We start from the raw sequence: 20,124 nt of genomic DNA, 5'->3' as shown, positions 1-20,124 counted from the left end.
ATATCTCCATTCCTCCTTCCAACATACATAACCTCACATGTTTACTACTTGTACTAATTGGACTCCTCCTCTGATATTTTAGCTTAGAGATCAGAAGATTCCCAGCATCATTTTTTAGGTTGTGTCAGCTTTTTTCTGGACAAGGGTGTAATGGGGCATTTCAGTTAGTTTCTGATTCCTCAGTTACAGAGAGGAAAAGTCATCCAATCTGCTTACTTCTGATTTCTGTCAAGTGTTTCTTTTGTGGACATTTGCTGAGGCTTGACTATGATCTCTACTCTTAATTGATCTTCCAACGCTTACTACTGAGCCTCATAGTTTAAGAATCTCCAGTCAGCTGATATGGCATGCATGGAACACTCAAGGAGCTGTGAGCAGCATTAGTCACTGCCTTTACAGACAGTTGGAAAGGGTAAGGAAGAGAAAAAAATGATCTGTTTGTCTCCCCCAAGAATTCTACACCTTGCTGAGAAAACCACTAATTATTAGTAATACACACTAAAATTTCCAACATATTGCATCCCTAGCAATTTAGTAATGTGTGAACAGGCATTAACACCAAGGAATGTCACTTAATAATATCACACTTTGCATTTTCTGTCTATTGCATTTGCTCTTCACCATATGACAACAAAGATATAAGTTTCCTAATTGTGTAGTAAATTCATAATATTGTTTCAACAGTTTGTCTGTAGCAATGACAAATGTATTCCATTCTGGTGGAAATGTGATACAGAAGATGACTGTGGAGATGGATCGGATGAGCCTGAATACTGTCGTGAGTATTTTTAATCATTTTGTTTCCAATGATTTTAACATTATCTGGCATTCAATCTATACCGTCTCTGAAGACTATCAATTAAGGTTGTTTGCTATTACCATTCAAGAAAAATACCCTCCCTGGAGATTACTGCACTGTCTTGTCCCTTATGTGTACTTTTGGTGCCAGTTATGGTGTGAAAGTGTCTGTATGTTAACGCGTTCATTGATAAAGCAGATAGCAGCAAATGAGAATCAATTACTTCTTTCATGAACCATCTAAGACCAGGATTTTCTGCTCCCCAACCCCATCCACACCCATCCCCCGTGGCGTGTATTGCTACGGCAGAGGTCTCACCGGTTCTACTGCTGTCGGTTTCCCACCCTTTGCATCCTCTGCCACCAGAAAAACCATGGCAAGGGGTATCGCCATCAAAGGGATTGGGCGATTCTGCCAGCAAGATCATCCAGAAAATCCTGCCCATTGTAATGTTAATGAGGTAGATGACAGAAATCACTTACCACTCCCTTGCATATTTCCCTTAAACTTTTATCATAAGTTACCTATAGTTTCTCCTTTCTTCCCAGCTGAATTTAAATGCAGGCCAGGGCAATTCCAGTGTGGCACGGGGATATGCACTAAACCTGCCTTTATCTGTGATGGTGAGAATGACTGTGGGGATAATTCTGATGAAGCAAACTGTGGTGAGTATTATATTAGAATTGCTTAGCTTTACATTAAAAAAAAGCTATCATCACAAGATTTCAGTTTTGAATATTGAGCACGTTGTGTTTATTTTTAAATCATCAGAGACACATGTTTGCCTTCCAAGTCAGTTTAAGTGCACGCAAAAGAGGCGATGCATTCCAATCATCTTCAGATGTAATGGCCAAGATAACTGTGGTGATGGAGAGGATGAAAGTGATTGCCGTGAGTCTTACCATTCAGCTTTTGAAGATAATGTATTTTTCTGATTATCTTATCCAAGTCAAGAGTCTCCCAGAGATTGGCAGTACTAAGTGATGTAAACAAGGACATCCCAAGGTCAGTTCTTGCTACTTCTGACAGTTAGCATTTTGTCAGGCTAGGCTATTCCGATCACCTCAATGGCTAAGGTTTGCCATTTCTGCTCATTCCAATTCATATCTTTCCATCCAAATGGCCAGAAAGTCGCATATCCCCAACCTAAAAATCTTAGCTGCAAAGGTGAATCATTCGCCAATATTTACATTTCTGATGCAGTTGGAAAGTATGAAGGCCAACAGTTGGAAAGTATGAATACCAGCATTAGATATGAGGCCTTCCTCCATAGATATCATGCCAGCTCATTCCCTGGGTTTACATAAAGAATGGCTACTTGGATGAGATAGTGGAATTGAGAGAACAGCGTCTGAACATGTTCTGCCATTTTGTACAGAAGAAAGAAAGTTGGAAGGAGGAATCCTGTTTTAGCAAAAATGTTTTTCAATAGCTTCTTGCATGTGGCATATGTCTTTAATAAATTATTCTTCTAGTAAATAAATCTGTCAGTTTGGATTGCTGTTGACTATTTCTATGTTGTAGTGGTTATCATATTTGCTTGGTACGTGAAAAGTCTGCAGTTTGATACCGGACCAAAGTACGAATTGGGTTTCATTCAGTTTGATGGATATTTGCAAAGTTTAAATTTCTGTGGTCAGCATGGTGGCACAGCGGTTAGCATCGCTACCTCAGCACCAGGGACCCAGTTTCAATTCCGGCCTTGGGTCATTGTCTGTGTGGAGTTTGCACGTTCTCCCCGCGTCAGCATGTGTTTCCTCCAAGTGCTCTGGTTCCCTCCCATAGTCCAAAGATGTGTGGGCTATGTGAATTGGTCATACTAAATTGACCCTAGTATCGGGGGGATTAGCAGGGTAAGTATGTGGAGTTATAGGAATAGGTTCTGGATGGGATTCTGCTCGGTGTAGACTCGATGGGTCAAATTGTCTTTTTCTGCTCTCTAGAAAATCTATGGTTGAATGCTGGGAATCTCAATGTTGCTTGATTCTCTTATCTACCTTCAGCAAGAGAATTTCCAAGACAAAACTTAGCCGACACAAGCTGGTATTTTGAAAGTAAACCTAATGAAATCCGTTATAAACTAAGGCATTTAATTCATCCACATTATCTCTCCATGATGCTTCAATAATGAATAAACTAAATTGTTGTTTTGAAATCTTTTAATGTAATAGTATTTTACTGAGAATTCATTTCCGTGCACCAACTGATAAATGTTACAGTTCTTACAAGGAGTGAGATTGATAGGGGTTGATGGATAACAGAGTTGTGATTGTACAACAGAAATTACTTGTCAGAATAAATGTGAACCTATCCATATAAATTTGCAGACACTGTAATACACATTAATAAAAGTTTTTACTTTTAATTAAATTTCCGTTCCCAAAATCAGTAATCATTTAAAAATCTGGAATCAGGATCTTTATTTGTGTTGCAAAACACTTAGCCTGCTCCAGAATGCAATTTCTTAAGTTAATGCCTTAATCTGAGATCTCATTCAATCCATCAAAATTTTGCAGATACAAGCATAAAATGCAAGCCACTAAAGAAACTAATCAGTGGAATGATTTATAGTTGAATTTGGTTAAAAATCGGTTCAAAATGCATAATCTAATTTGGGCGATTTGTATGTATATTAGTTTACGTAATTGGAATGTCATTCAGAACCACAAGTCTCCAATTTAGATAGGGTTTCTGTAATCCTATTATTGGTACATTTTCAAAGTGATGGCTAAGTTTTAATTCAAATTTAATGGATTTCAAGAGTGAGAACTTGAATGAAAAAGTAGTATGTTCATCAGTCAAGACTGAATCACCCATTAAGCTGAGAGTTCTTGCTTATACATAATGTCGCTAATAGCATTCTAACAGAGCATTTTTAAACTTTGCCCATCACCAGCTGAAGTTACCTGTTCCCCAAATCAGTTCCTGTGTGCTGTGACCAGACGCTGCATTCCTGAAGAATGGGTCTGTGACAAGGACCACGACTGCGCAGATGGGACTGATGAATCAAATTGCAGTAAGCTACTTCTAAATTGATGAAAATGCAAGCAAAGTATTTCTAAATATGTTCCGAATGATGAGTGGACAATCTTTCAAGTTGTAAAGGGTTTGGAGGGAATCTAAAAAAAATACTGGTAATACAACATTCTGATGGCAGACAGAAAGACTGGAATTTCTCATATGTTAATTTCTTCAAGAATTTTCTTGAATGTTGAAAGACAATTGCTACTGTTTAGATTGGATTCCAACACTTGGATTTCTGATTTAAAAAACATCAGGCTAAAGTCCTTTTGGAGCTTTCGAGCTTTTGGAGCGGTGCTGCTTCATCAGGTGAGTGAAGGAGGCACTCACCTGATGGAGGAATGACACTCCAAAAGCTCTTGCTACCAAATAAATCTATTGGACTTTAATCTGGTGTTGAGAGACATTTTAACTGTGCCCACCCCAGTCCAACGCTGGCATCTCCACGTCATGATTTTAAAAAGACAGGTTTCATGAACAGGTTCAATTTCCTGCCTAACCTCTGAGTGAGACAGAGTCCAGGGCTTTACATGTGACAGGATCTTCGCAGCAAATTAACCCTCGAGTTAATATAGTGCAACCCCAACAACACTCAAGAAGCTTGACACAATCCAGGACAAAGCAGACAGCTTGATTGTCTCCCCATCCACAAACATTCACTCCTTTCACCACTGACTTAAAGTGGCAGCAGTGAGTATCATCTGCAAGATGCACTGTAGCAACTCACTCAGACTCCTGAGACAGCAGGTGTCAGATCCACAGCTGCTACCATCTCGAAGCACAAAGGCAACAGACAGATGGGAACCCCACCACCTGGAAGTTCCCCTTCAAGACATTCACCATCTTGGCTTGGAAAAATATCACTGTTCCTTCACTGTTGCTGGGCTAAAATCCTGAAGTTCCCTCCCTAATAGCATAGTGATTAACGTACACTACATGAATTCAAGAATGCAGCTCACAACCATCTTCTGAAGGGCAATTAGAGATGAGTAATAAATGTTGGCCGAGCCAGTGGCACCCACTTCTCATAAAGGATTTTTTTAAAAATCTGCTGTTGGTCAGGAAAAATATATTACGAAGGAAAAAAACACATATAGAATCCCTGCAATGTGGAAGAAGGCCATTCAGCCCATCAAGTTGCACTGACTCAGCATCTTACCCAGGCCCATCCCATGCCCTTTTCCTGCTACCGTGGCTAATCCACCGAACCTAATGACCAATGATCGGGGCTGAGAGGGGAGCTCCCTGAGACCTCCATGGTGGACTAATGGGGAGGTTTATGCAGGTTATGATCAGGGTGTCCTTTAAAGATGGCACCCCAATCTCTGCAGTCAGGTTTTGCCAACATGTTTATGCCCTGCCGCACTGTATGATGGCACGAAATATGCTGCTTTGTCCTTTTTTTTGGCAGATTATTGTAAGATCTGGAGAGAAAATTGATCTGTTTCTCTGGTGAGAAACACGCCAGTTTTCTTGCCAGAAACAACACATTTTTTTGGTATGATTTGGCCTTCTGTTTCAAAGTAGTGAGGTTTTTGGTGGACGGGGGGACAAGTAGGCATTTGTTGACATTGTGAATAAAGAAAAATCGAAAGAGTAGGAATCAAGCTGATATGTTTCATGGCAGAGGGAACTTTGAACAGGGAGCTTTATAAATTTGTTATTCAAGTAGGCACACTTATGTTTAATATCACATCTCTCTGGTGGCTGCGGCGTCTATTTTTAATAGCATAGTCTGATCATAAAAACCACTGATGAAGTGTGAAACAAAAATTGCTTTTCACTCTTCCTGAAAAAGAACTTAGATTTTCTCCATCATGTTATTGAATAAATCTGGAATAAATCTGAGATTAGTGCCTCAAGCACAATACCCAGAATCATTTTTTTCTGTGGTAATGCTCTTGAGGACAACAGATCCAAATTGCCCTTTGGTTAACTTTAACTTGTGCCACATTCGCCGGAATTCTACTAACCTGCCCGCCATGGGAACTGGAGCGGGCAAGGGGCGAATAATAGGAAGGTCCATTGACCTCGGGCAGGATTTTACTGCTTCAGAACGAGCAAGGATGTCAGATCCCACCCACAGTGTTTATTTAAAGTGAGTAATGGTTCAGATTTTGCTAATGATAATCCATATCATTAAGCATTCTACATCAAGTCTTTCTGAGTTACCATCTTTCATGACAAGATATTTTAAATAGGGGAACATACATTTTCAGTTCAGCAGCAGAATGCATCATTTTTCTCTCCTTGTTTTTGTTACTGAAATCATTTATAATCTTGGCATTTACAACAAAAGCATGAAGTGCAGAGAGAAATAACCACGGTGAGTGAAAAATACTGTCATGTGCACTGATGCAATGATCATTCTGAGGGAGACTTCAAGCTGTTACTTCTTTCATTCTTATTAAGTGTGACAGGATACAAATGTTAAATGGATATCTGTGTATTGGGAATTAGAAGCCACATATGCAATGTTTATGCAATGTTAACCAGTTTGGAGCTGTGGATTATAGTCACGCCTCTTTCTGTTTCATCTTATTTTTTTGATTGACCTCAGCTCAAATTGCTTGTGGCACCGATGATTTCCAGTGTAAAGGTACAAGCAGATGCGTCCCTGCACGTTGGAAATGTGATGGAGAGGATGACTGCGGAGATGGTTCTGACGAGCCAAAAGAAGAATGTGGTATGTTTTGTTTTTGAAGCCGAACGTCACGGTGTAAGATATCTCAATTACTGATATTGGTTACTGATTAATCAATGAATTCAAAATACTTTCAAATTTATCTATTAACAAAGCATGATTTCTCAAAGATATTTTCAATGCCTATCAATATTTCTGCTTCTATTTTTCGAAAAACAAATATACTTTCCTGACCCTGAAAAGGCAATAGTCCTTATACTCTTGTGGAATTCTCTCCACACCCTTACCTACTAATCATTATTTTGAAGAATACTACCTTACTGAGAAAATTGTTGTAATGGTCAGGAGTTTATGCTCCCTTTATTCCCCCATCCCTCACACAACCCAATAGGTTTTCCTGTCGCAAATGCAGTGAGAATATGCCTGTTGGCGGGATGCTCCAATCCCACCAAGTGCCTACGGGCTTTTGAAGATTCGCTCAACACACCCGTCGTGGGTGGTTGTCTTTGGCGAGACCAAAAGATCCTGCTAGCACAAAGGGCCGGAAAACCATGCTCAAAGTCTTTCCATACAGCAACCAGATTTGTATCCTTAGCATCGCTGGTGCCTGTATTAACATAATCATAAAAATCATAGAAACCCTACAGTGCAGAAGGAGGCCATTCAGCCCGTCAAGTCTGCACCGACCACAATCCCACCCAGGCCCCATCCCCATATCCCTACATATTTACCCACTAATCTACATCTCCCAGGACACAAAGGGGCAATTTAGTGTGATCAATCAACCTAACCCGCACATCTTTGGACTGTGGGAGGAAACCGGAGCACCCGGAGGAAAGCCACGCAGACACGAGGAGAATGTGCAAAGTCCACACAGACAGTGACCCAAGCCAGGAATCAAACCCAGGTCCCTGGAGCTGTGAAGCAGCACTGCTAACCACTGTGCTACCGTGCTGACACGGGTGGCACAATAGCACAGTGGTTAGCAGTGCTGCTTCACAGCTCCAGGGACCTGGGTTTGATTCCTGGCTTGGGTCACTGTCTGTGTGGAGCTTGCACATTCTCTTCGTGTCTGCGTGGGTTTCCTCCGGGTTCTCCGGTTTCCTCCCAAGTCTAAAGATGTGCGGGTTAGGTTGATTGGCCATGCTAAAATTGCCCTTAGTGTCCTGAGATGCATAGGTTAGAGGGATTAGTGGGTAAATGTGTAGAGATATGGGGTAGGGCCTGGGTAGGATTGTAGTTGGTGCAGACTCGGTGAGCTGAATAGCCTCTTTCTGTACTGTAGGATTTCTATGAATCTAACATAAGGCCTGAGCTCTTTGAAATTTCAGCTGGAATGCTCCTGGCCACTTCTGATGCAGTCCCATCCGGTACATCCTGACAGGGCACTAGTGGAGGCATACCATTTTACCCTCTATGGAATGTACAGACATTGGCATTAACCAGCTTCTTAAGCTCTTTTGAAACTTGATCTGCCAATTTGAACTGCACAGGTCCAGTTTGCAGCCTATCTTATACACTTCTAGCTGCACAAGCAACACCCAACTTGTGTTATTTAGAAGGCCGCCTCCCATGGAAGTGCTTTTGACTCATTCTTGCTGGTGGTGAGTTAATGCTGAGTTAGTGGAAGTACTGTGCTGACTGTTAGTGGAGGAGTTTTGCCAACATTTTGGATTTTCAAGAGTGCATGGCGCTAGATTTTAGCAAGAGGGTCAAGGAGTTGGAAGGCCTGTCAAGAGGAAGTCTGCTTCAGTAATGGGAGCTATGGTGCCACTTTGGGCTGCAATTTGTTTTTGATTTGGCACACACTGACAGGGCAGTGCCTTTTTGATAGTTCATTTTCCTAGCAGTATATTATAGTAAGGGCTTACAAAATTTCAGCTGTCTTTTGCATCCCTACTGACATTACAGGTCAAAAGAAAATACTTTTTTTTAAGAAAAGAAGAACATAAAGAGAGAAGTGTCATATTTGCCGTATCAATAACCGCATTCAAAGTAGATCAAACATGTTCAACACAAGACTATGGGTGTTCAGGCACACCTTGTGAACCGCGTGCCATTCTCCTGTTACAAGTGCTCCTCTGTAATAATTATTACTGTCACATGTGTTAGTGTGCTGTGAAAAGTATTGTTTCTTGCATGCTATACAGTCAAAGAATGCCATACATAGAGAAGGAAAGGAGTGCAGAATATAGTGTTACGGTCATTGCTCAGATATGGAGAAAGATCAACTTAGTGCAAGGTAGGTCCATTCAAAAGTCTGATGGCAGCAGGGAAGAAGCTGTTCTTGAGTCAGTTGGTACATGACCTCTGACTTTCATATCTTTCTCCTGACGGACGAAGGTGGAAGAAAGAATGTCCGGGGTGTGTCCTTCATTATGCTGGCTGCTGGTACAATAACCCATAATGCACAAGGCATATTGCCTAATTCTTTCTGTCATTTGTGTTACATAATTAATCATTAAACACACACAACAACCACGTGTTGTGTTGAGGACTAATAAACAAACGTGGGTAGGGGTTGTTGTCAGGTGGTGAGTGGCATGGAGAGAATGTCTGGAGGGTATTACAGTTGAGCATTGAGTGGAACATGCCAACACTCTCAACCATCACTTTTGTAGATAGGTTCAGATCAATTGGAAATATTTGAATTGCACTATAATTAAGGAACTGCTGGCAAAGTTTCTTGACATTTAAAATGCAGAAAATAATAGGTGAGTAAATTGTAAATGGGAAAACATTTTCTTGTGTAGCATGTTAAGTGCAATCACAGTATGGCCTGATGATTGTTGGTTGCATAGAGAGGTTAATCTATTCTTGGGAAGCAGCTAAACCATTCAGTTCAAACCTAAGTATCCTGCGGATCTTTGTATAAAAATCATTGGCAGTTCTATTTGAGTTTGAGATAAACATTTTTCTTTTGTCTGTCTGATCCATGTTCAAATTATACCTTTGGGTTTGACATCATTTTGAAGCTGTTAAATGTTAGAATCATAGAATCCGACAGTGTAGAAGGAGGCCACTTGATCCACTGAGTCTGCGCTGACCGCAATCTCAGCCAGACCCTATTTCTATAACCCCATGTATTTCCCCTGCCTAGCCCCCTAGACACTAAGGAACAATTTAGCATTGTCAATCCACCTAACCCGCACATTTCTGGACTGTTTGGAGGAAACCGGAGCACCTGGAGGAAACCCACGCAGACATATGGAGAATGTGCAAACGTCACACAAACAGTGACCCACTCTGGGATTCGAACCTGTGACCCTAGTACTGTGAGTCAGCAGTGCTAACCACTGTGTCACCATGCCACCTATGTAGATCTGTAGACCTTCAGGCTAATTTGTCAATGTTTTTAAAAATTGTTTCGTGGGATGTGTGTGTCACTTGCTGGACCAGCATGAATTACCCATCCCTAATTACCCTTGTGAAGGTGGTGATAGGCTTCCTGGCGTAAGTACACTCAGAGTTCTGTTAAGGAGAAGGTTCCTGATTTTTGACCCAGCAACAGTAAAGTAACCTTGATATATTTCCAAATCAGAATGGTGTGTGTGGGTTGAAGGGGAACTTGCAACTTGTGATGTTCCCACAGGTCTGCTTCCTTTGTCCTCCAGTTGTTGGAGATTGCAGGTCTGGACGGTGTTATTGACGTACCCTTAGAAAACTCTTGTAGATGATGTATACTGCATTGGTGGTGGAAGGAATTACATTTTATGCTATTGGATGTGACATTGATCAAGCAAGATTTCTGTTCCAGAAGGAGTTGAGCTTCTTGAGTATTATCCGAGCTCCAATCATTTGGGGAAGTGGAGAGTATGGCCTCACTGCTGATTTGTGCCTTGTAGATGGTGGGCAGGCTCTAGAGAGTCAGGAAGTGAGTTACTCTCTTCAGGATTCCTGGCATCCATCCTGTTCTTGTAGCCGCAGTATTTATATGGTCTAGTTAAGTTTCTGGTCAATGGTAACCACCAGGATGTTGATGGTGGGAGAATTAGCAATGGTGGTCATTGAGTTCTCTTCTTGGAGATGTCATTGCATTTGTGCAGTGCAGTGTAATTTGCCATTTAGCAATCCAAACCTGAATGATTGCTTCAGCATTGGAGTCACAAATGGTACTGAATGCAACAATCATCAATGAACATCCCCACCTCTGACTTTATAATGGAGGGAACTTCACTAATGAAGCAGAGGAAATGTTTGGACTCTACAAAAACTGCAAACACGTTCCTTTGCACTCGCTATGAACTCTAACCAATTTTCTCTTTGGAACCTATTGACTTCAATTTTGCTAGGGCTCTTTGATGCCACAGTCAGTGAACCTTGATGTCAAGGACAGTCACTCTCATCTGTTACATGGTTCATATTGTATGTGGAAAATACAACATTGAGTAAGAAATTTGCCTGTTACTTAGATGAGAATTATAGATGTATTGTTTAATTTTTGGCATTTTTATTCTGGATATGTGGGCAATGAAGTAACACCCAATGAAGACACCTTTCAATAGATTTTTGGATTTCAAAACATTTCTGTAACATGTACTTCATTTTGTGTTTCTTTTGCTTAGAGTCATTCTTACTTGAAGTAAAAATCAACATCGGACATTAATTCAGATTACGAACTGAAAATAGCCATTTCATCAAATCTTCACATAGTGAAAGGCTCTTGGCAGCCTCACTGTCTCGCTGTCAGCCTCCATTCATGTACACCCTTCTTCAATGTCTTAATCTTCAAGTAATAAAAGTAACCTTTTAGCATTCCCTTTTGTACTTGCATGCCTGCAATAATTATCATAATAGCTGCCTCTGACTTGATTTTCAATTAGATGCTCCTCTCTTATATCTAATTTATCTGTTTCATCATTCATGTATTTTTCTACTCATTGTAGGCACAAGCGTTTAGCTTCTCGTTGTAGGCACAATCATCTGCTTTAGGGATTATTGGTTCATGATATTAAACTGTGGCTGAAATTGGGTCAGAGATTCCTGAAACAATTATGGGGTGGAATCCTAAGAGAGTTTAACAAAATGTCAGTTCTGGTGAGAAAACTGATGTGGAACTCTCTGGCCAATTTTCTCTCCAAATCTTGTCTCTTTAGCTGTCAAAAAGCAGAGTGGATAAAGCTTATGTCATCAGTTTGGTGAAGCAGGGATTCTTAGAGCTGGAACCAGATCCATTGAAATCCGGAAGTCATTTTTAAAGAGCACTCGATTACAGAAAGAAAAGTTAATCTTCACCTGCCTTTACTATGCAGGTATCTGTGGCCTTTCAACCTCCCTCCATAAACCTCGTCCATCCCTGGCATCCCCAGCGCCCCCACCAATCATTACCAGCATCAGCCCTTTTCCACCCCATTGCTTCTCCCCTCCCCCACTGATCATCACCAGAATCCCCAGCCCTCTCTTGTGTCTGCTCCACTCTACCACAGTAGGTTAAGTCTCTACATGTGAGGGACCCCCTAAGACCCACCCCAGAAACTACATCCTGGCACAGGCTGGTGCCAACCTGACAGAACCAATCTGTGCCAGGGAGCAGTGCCAGGGGGAATTGCCAGGGCACTGCCTGACCATGACCCTGTCACTCGGGGTCTATGGTGACCATTGCACCCCCAGGGTGGATCCCCTTGATAGATTCAAATCTGGGGTAACCTGAAAATCTCGTGAGGGGAGAGGGGGCGGGAGATTTGGTGAGGGGTGTCTTCAATTAGATTAAAATTTATTGAAATGAATGGAAATCAGGTTCTGACCCATTATGAGTGTGAACCTGATTATACGGCAGCGAGGGGCGAAGAAAATCGAAAATTGTGAACTCCCTGGTGATATTCATGATTTCCTGGTTTCACTGGACCTTGAGCCCCCACCAGCGATCTCGCAGATGGTGATGGTGAGGATGGGCTCAAGATCCCATGAGCCTATGTTATCATTCATGTGTGAATTAGCCAGCAAGTTTTGAGAAAGAGAGATGAATTATAACTTGTGAATCCCCATAACTTTCTCACTGTTTTTAACTTCATTGCAAAGGGTAGGTCACCTGTAACTTCCATTTTAAGAGGTTATTGTATCCCATCATGCAGTGATTTGTTAGCAATTTCAAGTTTATATTTATTACTTTTAATTTTTTTCTCTTGCTTTTAATCCAATCCTTTCCACCACAAAATCCATAATGTATCATAACCTTCAAGGATATGGGACAAGTGCTGGAAGATGGGATTAGCGTGACTTTACTGGTAGTTATTGTCACAGCAGACTCGATGAGCCAAAGACCCTTTTCTGTAGTGTATGATTGTATGGGCCTGATTTTACCATCAAGTTCCGGGCACGAAAACTTGGCAAAGTAGAGCATGAGGCAAGTAGTGCGATCCATGACCGCCTCTGTGCCGTGTCAGCACAGCGACCAAAATGGGCACAACGTCAATTTAAATGCATTTGCATGCATTTAAATAGACTTAATAGGCTGGATGCCCAAAATTACCAGCACTTTCCTCTTTACCACCACATTCACCCATCCTGATTCAGCGCAAAATCGACATGGTCTGATTCGGGCACTTCAGCTTCTGAGGAGATAAGTTCAGAGCTTCTGGCGGGTCTCTGACCCCGATCAGTGGTCGGGGGGGAGGGGTGGGGAGAGGAAGGTGGGTCAGATGGCTCCCTGTTGGGAGGGGAGGAGGGAGACATGTCAAATGACTCTCTGATGGGGGGGAATTGAGGGGCATGAGTAGGGGATGTCCGCTGACACTCTGAATGTGATCAGTGGCGGGGGGATGGGGTGGTGGTGGGTCCGCTGCCATTCTGAGGGCAATTGGTGGAGGGGGCGGGGGATGGGGTGAGTCCGCTGCCACTCTGCGTGTGATCAGTGGAGGAAAGGGGGCAGGGGGCCACGATCGGTCTGGATAGTGGGGGGGGAGGGGTGGGGGGGTAAGGGGGTCAGTTATGTTGTGGGACAACGTCTGTGAGGCTGGGGTAAGGCATAATCCGACCTGGGCACAATGTGGCAGGGGAGCGTTTTTAAATTTCTTCTACTGTGCATGCGCTGTTGAAGGCTCCAATCGGAACTGCAGCGTTTCATGCGTGTTAAACCCCACCCACAGGCTTCTGCGCGATTTGGAATCGCTAATTTCTTTTCAGGCAGAGTGCGTATGGGGGCACTGGAGAATGGGTCTAAAAGTCGGAGCTGAGACACTTCTAGATTCCAGTCTGCTCAACATTTAGAATCAAAATGGTAAAATGGGTCCTATGACTCCTCTTTTTTTTAGGAATTTGATTTGATATTGAACTCAATCACACAAATTGACTCACCTTCTCCGTCAATCCCGTATTTTTTCCAACATGTAATCTCACTGCTGCAAGAGACAGATTGAATACCTCATAGTTCACTAGATTTTCAAATGCTCAATTGCCCTTGCAACAACATTATCAGCTTCTCCCTCCAGCAAATTACAGCACAAATTATACTGGAGCTGAGGAGTGCACGAAGTAATCTAACTAATGACATTGCTCAAGCAAGATTAACACAAGAAAGAGTAGCAGGAGGGGAGCATATGGGCCATCGAGTCTGCTCCACCATTCAGTCTGACCATGGCTGGTCTTGGACTTCAACTCAATTTCCCTGCCCTCTCCCCATATCCCTCAATTGTCTGAGAGACCAAAAGTATGTCAAATGCAGCCTTAAATACTGATCTAATTGTTTGCTAACTGAACTACCCACCTCATGTCCTTTTCTTAATGTTCTTGGAAAATGTGCCAAATGGTTGTGATGCCTGCTCAAACTCAGGGTTCAGGACACCTTCTCGGGACTGGAGAGGAGTTTTGTGTTTTATTCATTTATGGGATGTGGACATTGGTGACAGGACCAGCATTTATTACCTATCCCTTGTTGCCCCTGGGAACAGTGTGATGTGCTACCATTTTGAATTGCTGCAGTCCTGGAGGTGTAAGTTCACCCACAGTGCTGTTGGAGAGGAAATTACAGATTTTGACCCAGCAACAGTGCAGAAATAGCAATATATTTCCTAGTCAGGATGGTGAGTGACTTGGAGAGAAACTCCAGGCTGTAGTGTTCCCATGTGTCTGCTGATGTTGTTCTTTTCAATGGTCGTGATTTGTGGGTTTGAAAGGGGCTGTCTAAGGAAGTTTGGTCAGTTCCTGCGGTGCATCTTATAGTTGGTACACAACGACTGCCACTGTTCATCGATGGTGGAGGGGTTGAGTGTGGAAGGGGTAGCAATCAAGTGGACTGCTTTATCCTGGATGGTGTTGAGCTTCTTGAGTGTTGTTGCAGCTGCACTCAGCCAGATAAGCGGAGAGTATTTCACCACACCCCTGACTTGTGCCTTGTAGATGGTGGATAGGCTTTGTGGAGTCAGGAGGTGAATTAGTCACCACAGGATTCCTAGTCTTTGACCTGCCCTGGAACCCGTAGTATTTATGTGTTTGGTCCAGTTCAGTTTCTAGTCAATGGCAATCTCCAGGAAGTTAACAGTGGGGGATTCAGCAATGCTAATGCCATTGAATGTCAAGGAGTGATGCTTAGATCCTCTCTTGTTGGAGATAGTCATCGCCTGGCAATTGTTTGGAGCGACTGTTACTTGTCACTTTTGAAGCCTGGATATTGTCCAGCATTTGGACACAAACTGTTTCAGTCTCTGAGGAGTTGTGAATAATACCAAACATCATCAGCGAACATCCTGGCTTCTGACCTTGTGATGGAAGGAAGGTTGTGATAAAGCAGCTGAAGATGGCTGAGGAGCAGGAGAAAAAAAAATCCAACTGTTAGGTCCACATGGGCACCATTGACAGAGGTAGGATTAAGAAAAACGTTCTGCTGAAAGAGCACAAGCAGCCTGGGGCTGCATTAAAAAACAGAAGAATAAAGTTACTCATCTCTGTGCTACTATTTGAGCCACAAACAAATTCATGTGGGTTCAGTAACAGAGTTTCATTCTTTGATAGTTTCACCCGACAACCACGTCTCTGAAATAGCTATTAGATCATATCCATTTAATTATTTTGTGCCACTAATTCTGTCTTGTTAGGAATGATGTTGGCATTCAGATAAATTTAACTCATCTTTTTTTCTACTTTTTCCCTTCCTTGACCCTATTTTCTGTAATGCTGTAATAATTGTGAATCAGTCCCTTTCAGTCACACTCGGGTTATTACCCTTATCTATACTCTGCACTATTGTCTTGTCCTTTGTCTTTAACTCTCGAAGTTTTTCCTCACTGAAGTCCTGCCCCCATTATTTATTTTAAAGCCCTCCGTACAGCCCTAGTTATTTGATTTGACAGAGGCCGGTCCCAGTGTAGTTGAAGCCCATCCAAATTTCTCATTCCCCAGGACAACTGCCAGTGCCCCATGAACTGAAACAATAGGACTGTAAGAAATAGAGACACGAGTAGACTGTTCTGCTCCTCGAGACCGGTCTGCCATTCAATAGGATCAGGCTGATCTAACATTCCTCACATCCACTTTGGAGCTCCTTTCCTTGTAACTCTTAATCCCCTTCCTGATCAAAAATCTCTCTATCTCAATCTTAAATATATACAATGACTCTCTCCCACAGCTGTCTGTGTGGCAAGGAGTTCCAAAAACGCACAACCCTCTGAGAGAAGAAATTCCTCCTCATCAGAGTCTTAAATTGGCATTCTTTTATTCTGAGACTATGCCCTCTTGTCCAAGACTCCCCCATGAGGGGAAACATCTTTTTATCCAAGAGGCGGTGGGGGGAGGGAGGAGTAGTGGGGACAGGCAGAGATCGAAGTGCCTGACAGGTGGTTAGGGATGGCAAGGCTGGCCAGGACATGTTCGGGGGGGGCAAGTGATCAGGCCATGGTGGAGTCGGAGGGCCAGCTATGTGGGATCGTGGGATTGGCCAGCAATCAGGAGGCCGGCAGTGTGGGGTCACTGCGCATGCACCGATCTCAGCGCTGACAGAAGCTTGGCACATGCGCAGTGGTCTGCTCAGCACTATGCTGCCAGCCTCTTTGATGCGAATAGGTCTTGCCCACTGATTTTCAGTATGGTTAACACTGAGGCATGCTGCAGTGCACAGAGTGTGGGAGATTCATTTTGAAACTCTTATTGAAAACAACAGCGGGATTTCCTCCAGTTTTTGCGCAAATTCAACACTTAGAATTTTTTGTTAGAATTGCCCTAAATATCTTTCTTTAAATATGGAGACTAAAGCTGCTCACTGTGCTCCAGATGTGATCTCACCTTGAAGCAAGACTTCCCTACTCTTATACTGCAGTCCCCATGAAATGAGGGCCAACAATTCATTAGCCCTCCTGATTACCTGCTGCACCTGTATGCTAGCTTTCTGTGTGTTGTGCATAAGTATCTCCAAGTCCCTTTGTGTTGCAGCTTCCTGCAGTTTTTCTCCATTTGAATCATACTCTGTCCTCTTGTTTTCCCTACTAAAATGAACAACTTCATGATTTCCCAAATTGTACTCCATTTGCCATATACTTAATCTATCAATATCTCTTTGTAATCCTTCTCGCAACTTGCCTTTCCATCTATTTTTCTGTCGTTTGCATATTTGGCTACATTGCATTCACTTTCTACTTCCAAGTCATTATTAAATCATGTGAACAGTTGTGGTCCGAGCATTGATCCCTGTGGAACCCCACTAGTTACAAGGCACCAATTTGATAAAGAACCCCTTATCCCCACCCACTGTTTCCTGCCTGTTTACCAATTCTCTAACCCTACCGATATACTACCTCCAACACCATTGATTCTTATCTTATTACCTAACCTTTTGTGAAGTATCTTGTCGAATGCCTTCTGGAAGTCCAAATACAACACATCTACTGATTCCCCCCTATCCACTTGAGACTTTCTTGAAAAGCTCTTAATAAATTAGGCAAATATAATTTCCCTTTCATGAAGTCATCCAGCCTGTCTCATTGAACCGATGCAAATTAATTTGTGGTTCAGGTAGTAATCCAGAGATTATTAGCTTTATGGTTCTGCTTCTTAATCCAGTCCCTGGCTGCTGGTGTTCCCTCAGCAGAGCCTTGTTTTTAGTCCTACCATGCTGATGGTGCTAATGCGGGCCTAACAGCTGGATTTTTCCTCTCGCACTTCAAGCTCCTCTCCGTTCCTGAGCAGATGTTTTGAACCTTGGCACTGAGCAGGTACCACAGCCATCGGGAGTCGTGTTCTCAGCTGAAGAGAATGTTATCTATCCTCCTCGATATGCTGTCCCATCATGCTTCTACATTGCTTTTCACTACCCCCAGTTTCAGTGAAACTGTACTACAGTGCTGTGATCAGGCTGTTCATCCCCCTTGCAGTCTCTGCTCTCATCCACACAGGCTGCAAGAACCTTGTATCTGTTGGAAAATTATTAGGGTTGAGGATTCTCCAAAACTATCTTCCCGATCCCCATACCTGCCTCCCTCATAGTCGCATCCTGCTGTTCTTCACTGTGGGCCAAATTTGAAGTAATGGACCTAAAGGGAATGATTGCACAGAGGAACAAAGATTTTAAATTACCTTCTCCCTTCCTGATACATCACAGTATCTGAGACGCTATCACCATCTCATCAACTGTGAGTCAAGGTTCCTTGAGCTGCAGACACTTACCCCAGATATGATTTTTGTGGATCACACTGGTGTCCATCGATCTCCAAATGCGTAACAACACATCATGTACCCTGCTGTCTCTATTGTATTTCACCCAACTAATTATGTTTCCAAGCTTTGAAATATCACTCAGTTGTCTATTTATAGTTTTTAATCTAAGTAATAACGTTGTTAATTTATTAAATTCAGTTATTTGCTTCTGGTCTTTACGATAACATTGCCCAGAGAACTAATTTAACTATATGTGTTGATATTTTTTTAAATAAATCAATCCTCTGTTAATCCTTTTAAATGTTAATCCTCTCAACCTTTTCTACAGTGCTAGGCAGCCTTGAAGTGTACAGCGCTCAGTATCTTTGTGCCCTGCCAAAAAGTTTTAAAGTCAATGAAGTTAAAAATTGAATGTATTTGAAATTCAGCAGTTTTCCCTGTTGGTAGTTCGAACACAAATATCTAACCTATGCCTGACTGGTTCCTCTGAAACCATGGGCTGCACTACAATGAACTTCCTATTGATTGCTTTATTCAGTCTCAGTGGAATGATCAGACAGCACACCTTCTCAACTGCAGCCAACAATGCTTCCTCTCTCCGTTTGGAGCTAGAGTCAGTGCAAGGCAAGCCATTTCTCATTTTGCACCATTTCAATGGGACAAGAGATCATTGTTGCTATTTTCTTCACAAAATATCCAGTCGATTGTGAAAAAAATTGCATATATGCAGTGCAATCCTGTAGTAACAAAATCGTTTCGAAGACTTATTTTCCTTCCATTCAAATATACCCACTTAACCTTCTCTTCTGAAAGTGATCCATTTGGGACTTTCCCATGCAAAGTGTCATTTTTCATATATAAGGCTGGAGTTAGTGATAGGACGTTGTTTGAATATGGAGTATATCACAACCAATGATCATTAACTCCCTCACATGTGCATTCCCACCCTAACTGGGGGTAGTTGTCAGAAACAGGATGTTTGCAGGGTTTCCTTCCCCTTAAGTCTACGCAATTGTGGTAATCCCTGAAGCCAATTAATATGTCCCACTGCCACTCATTGGGCACTGACTAATTCAGCACAAACAGAGATTTAACATAGATGTGTTTTGATGTGGATGGCACAATGCCATTTGTTGAATATATTTATAGCCTGGAAAACCAGCAAAAGCTGAGCAACGACCGCAGGTCACCTGAAAAATCAAAAACAATGTTGACCACCCCAAAGGAAAAAAGAAACAAATCAAAATTTTCAAATACAAAAGGCTGATTTCATCAGTCCAAAATGTTCATAGGTGAATTAACTTCCAGAGTGAGGAGAAGCTGTGGAGGAATTTAAACATCATAATAAGAATTTTGAGATGCTGGCTTTAGCAGACTGAGAGACACTATTGCCGGCATTTTATCAGCTCTCCCACCCTGGGATTGGGATGAGCATGGCTCGCAGAACAGAATTTTCCATTGGCCTCAGGCAGGATTTTACGAGCCTTGCCCAAGTGAAGTTGTAAAGTATTGGCCTGTAGGCCAACGCTGAAGGACAATTGAGACAATTGACAGCAACATTCTGGATGAGCTGAAGTTTATAGAGGGCGGTGGATAGCTGCCAAGGACAGGAGCACTGGAATAGTCAAATCTGGCACTTTTCCACACAGCTAAAGCTGATACTCATGTTACATTTTCAATACCGCACTCAACAGTCCATGTTGCCAACCTATTCATTTTTATCCCTCAGTTCAAACTCAAATTCATCTCAGCTTTCTTTACTAGATCACACTGACAATCTACTAGATCCTCAATTCAAAATGGCAGCTCTCAGCCCTCTTTGGTCACGCTGGCATATTTCTCCACTTCCATGTCTTCTCTATTAAAGTTGGCATCCACTTCTTTCCTATATTCCAACTCAAACTCTTGCATTTCTCCTGGTTCACTCCAAGGTCCTGCTTAAGATGAGTGCTGGTGCTGATCTGGAGGACGGAGCTCTGCTAAACACTGTGGGCAGCACCTTCAGCCTTTACAAAATTCAGAATCGAATCATAGTCCACAATGTGCAGAGTAAGTCCAGTCCCTGGGACAGTAGCAGCAT

General features: G+C 42.4%; 1 protein-coding gene across 1 annotated transcript in view; it reads left to right on the top strand.

The window, feature by feature from the left end:
- Nucleotides 1–20,124, top strand: part of LOC145350212 (low-density lipoprotein receptor-related protein 1-like) — a 1,564,930-nt gene that overhangs the window by 1,387,175 nt on the left and 157,631 nt on the right. The window contains exons 63-67 of the mRNA XM_080199274.1: nucleotides 685–778; nucleotides 1,348–1,464; nucleotides 1,571–1,690; nucleotides 3,696–3,815; nucleotides 6,381–6,506. Coding sequence (XP_080055400.1) covers nucleotides 685–778; nucleotides 1,348–1,464; nucleotides 1,571–1,690; nucleotides 3,696–3,815; nucleotides 6,381–6,506 — 577 coding nt within the window. The remainder of the gene's footprint in view (nucleotides 1–684; nucleotides 779–1,347; nucleotides 1,465–1,570; nucleotides 1,691–3,695; nucleotides 3,816–6,380; nucleotides 6,507–20,124) is intronic.

The sequence above is a fragment of the Carcharhinus amblyrhynchos genome, chromosome 11, assembly GCF_965287045.1.
Source record: "Carcharhinus amblyrhynchos chromosome 11, sCarAmb.v2.hapA, whole genome shotgun sequence".
Taxonomy (NCBI): Eukaryota; Metazoa; Chordata; class Chondrichthyes; order Carcharhiniformes; family Carcharhinidae; genus Carcharhinus; species Carcharhinus amblyrhynchos.
The sequence above is the reverse complement of the archived record's forward strand: the minus strand, read 5'-3'. Positions and strand labels throughout refer to the sequence as shown.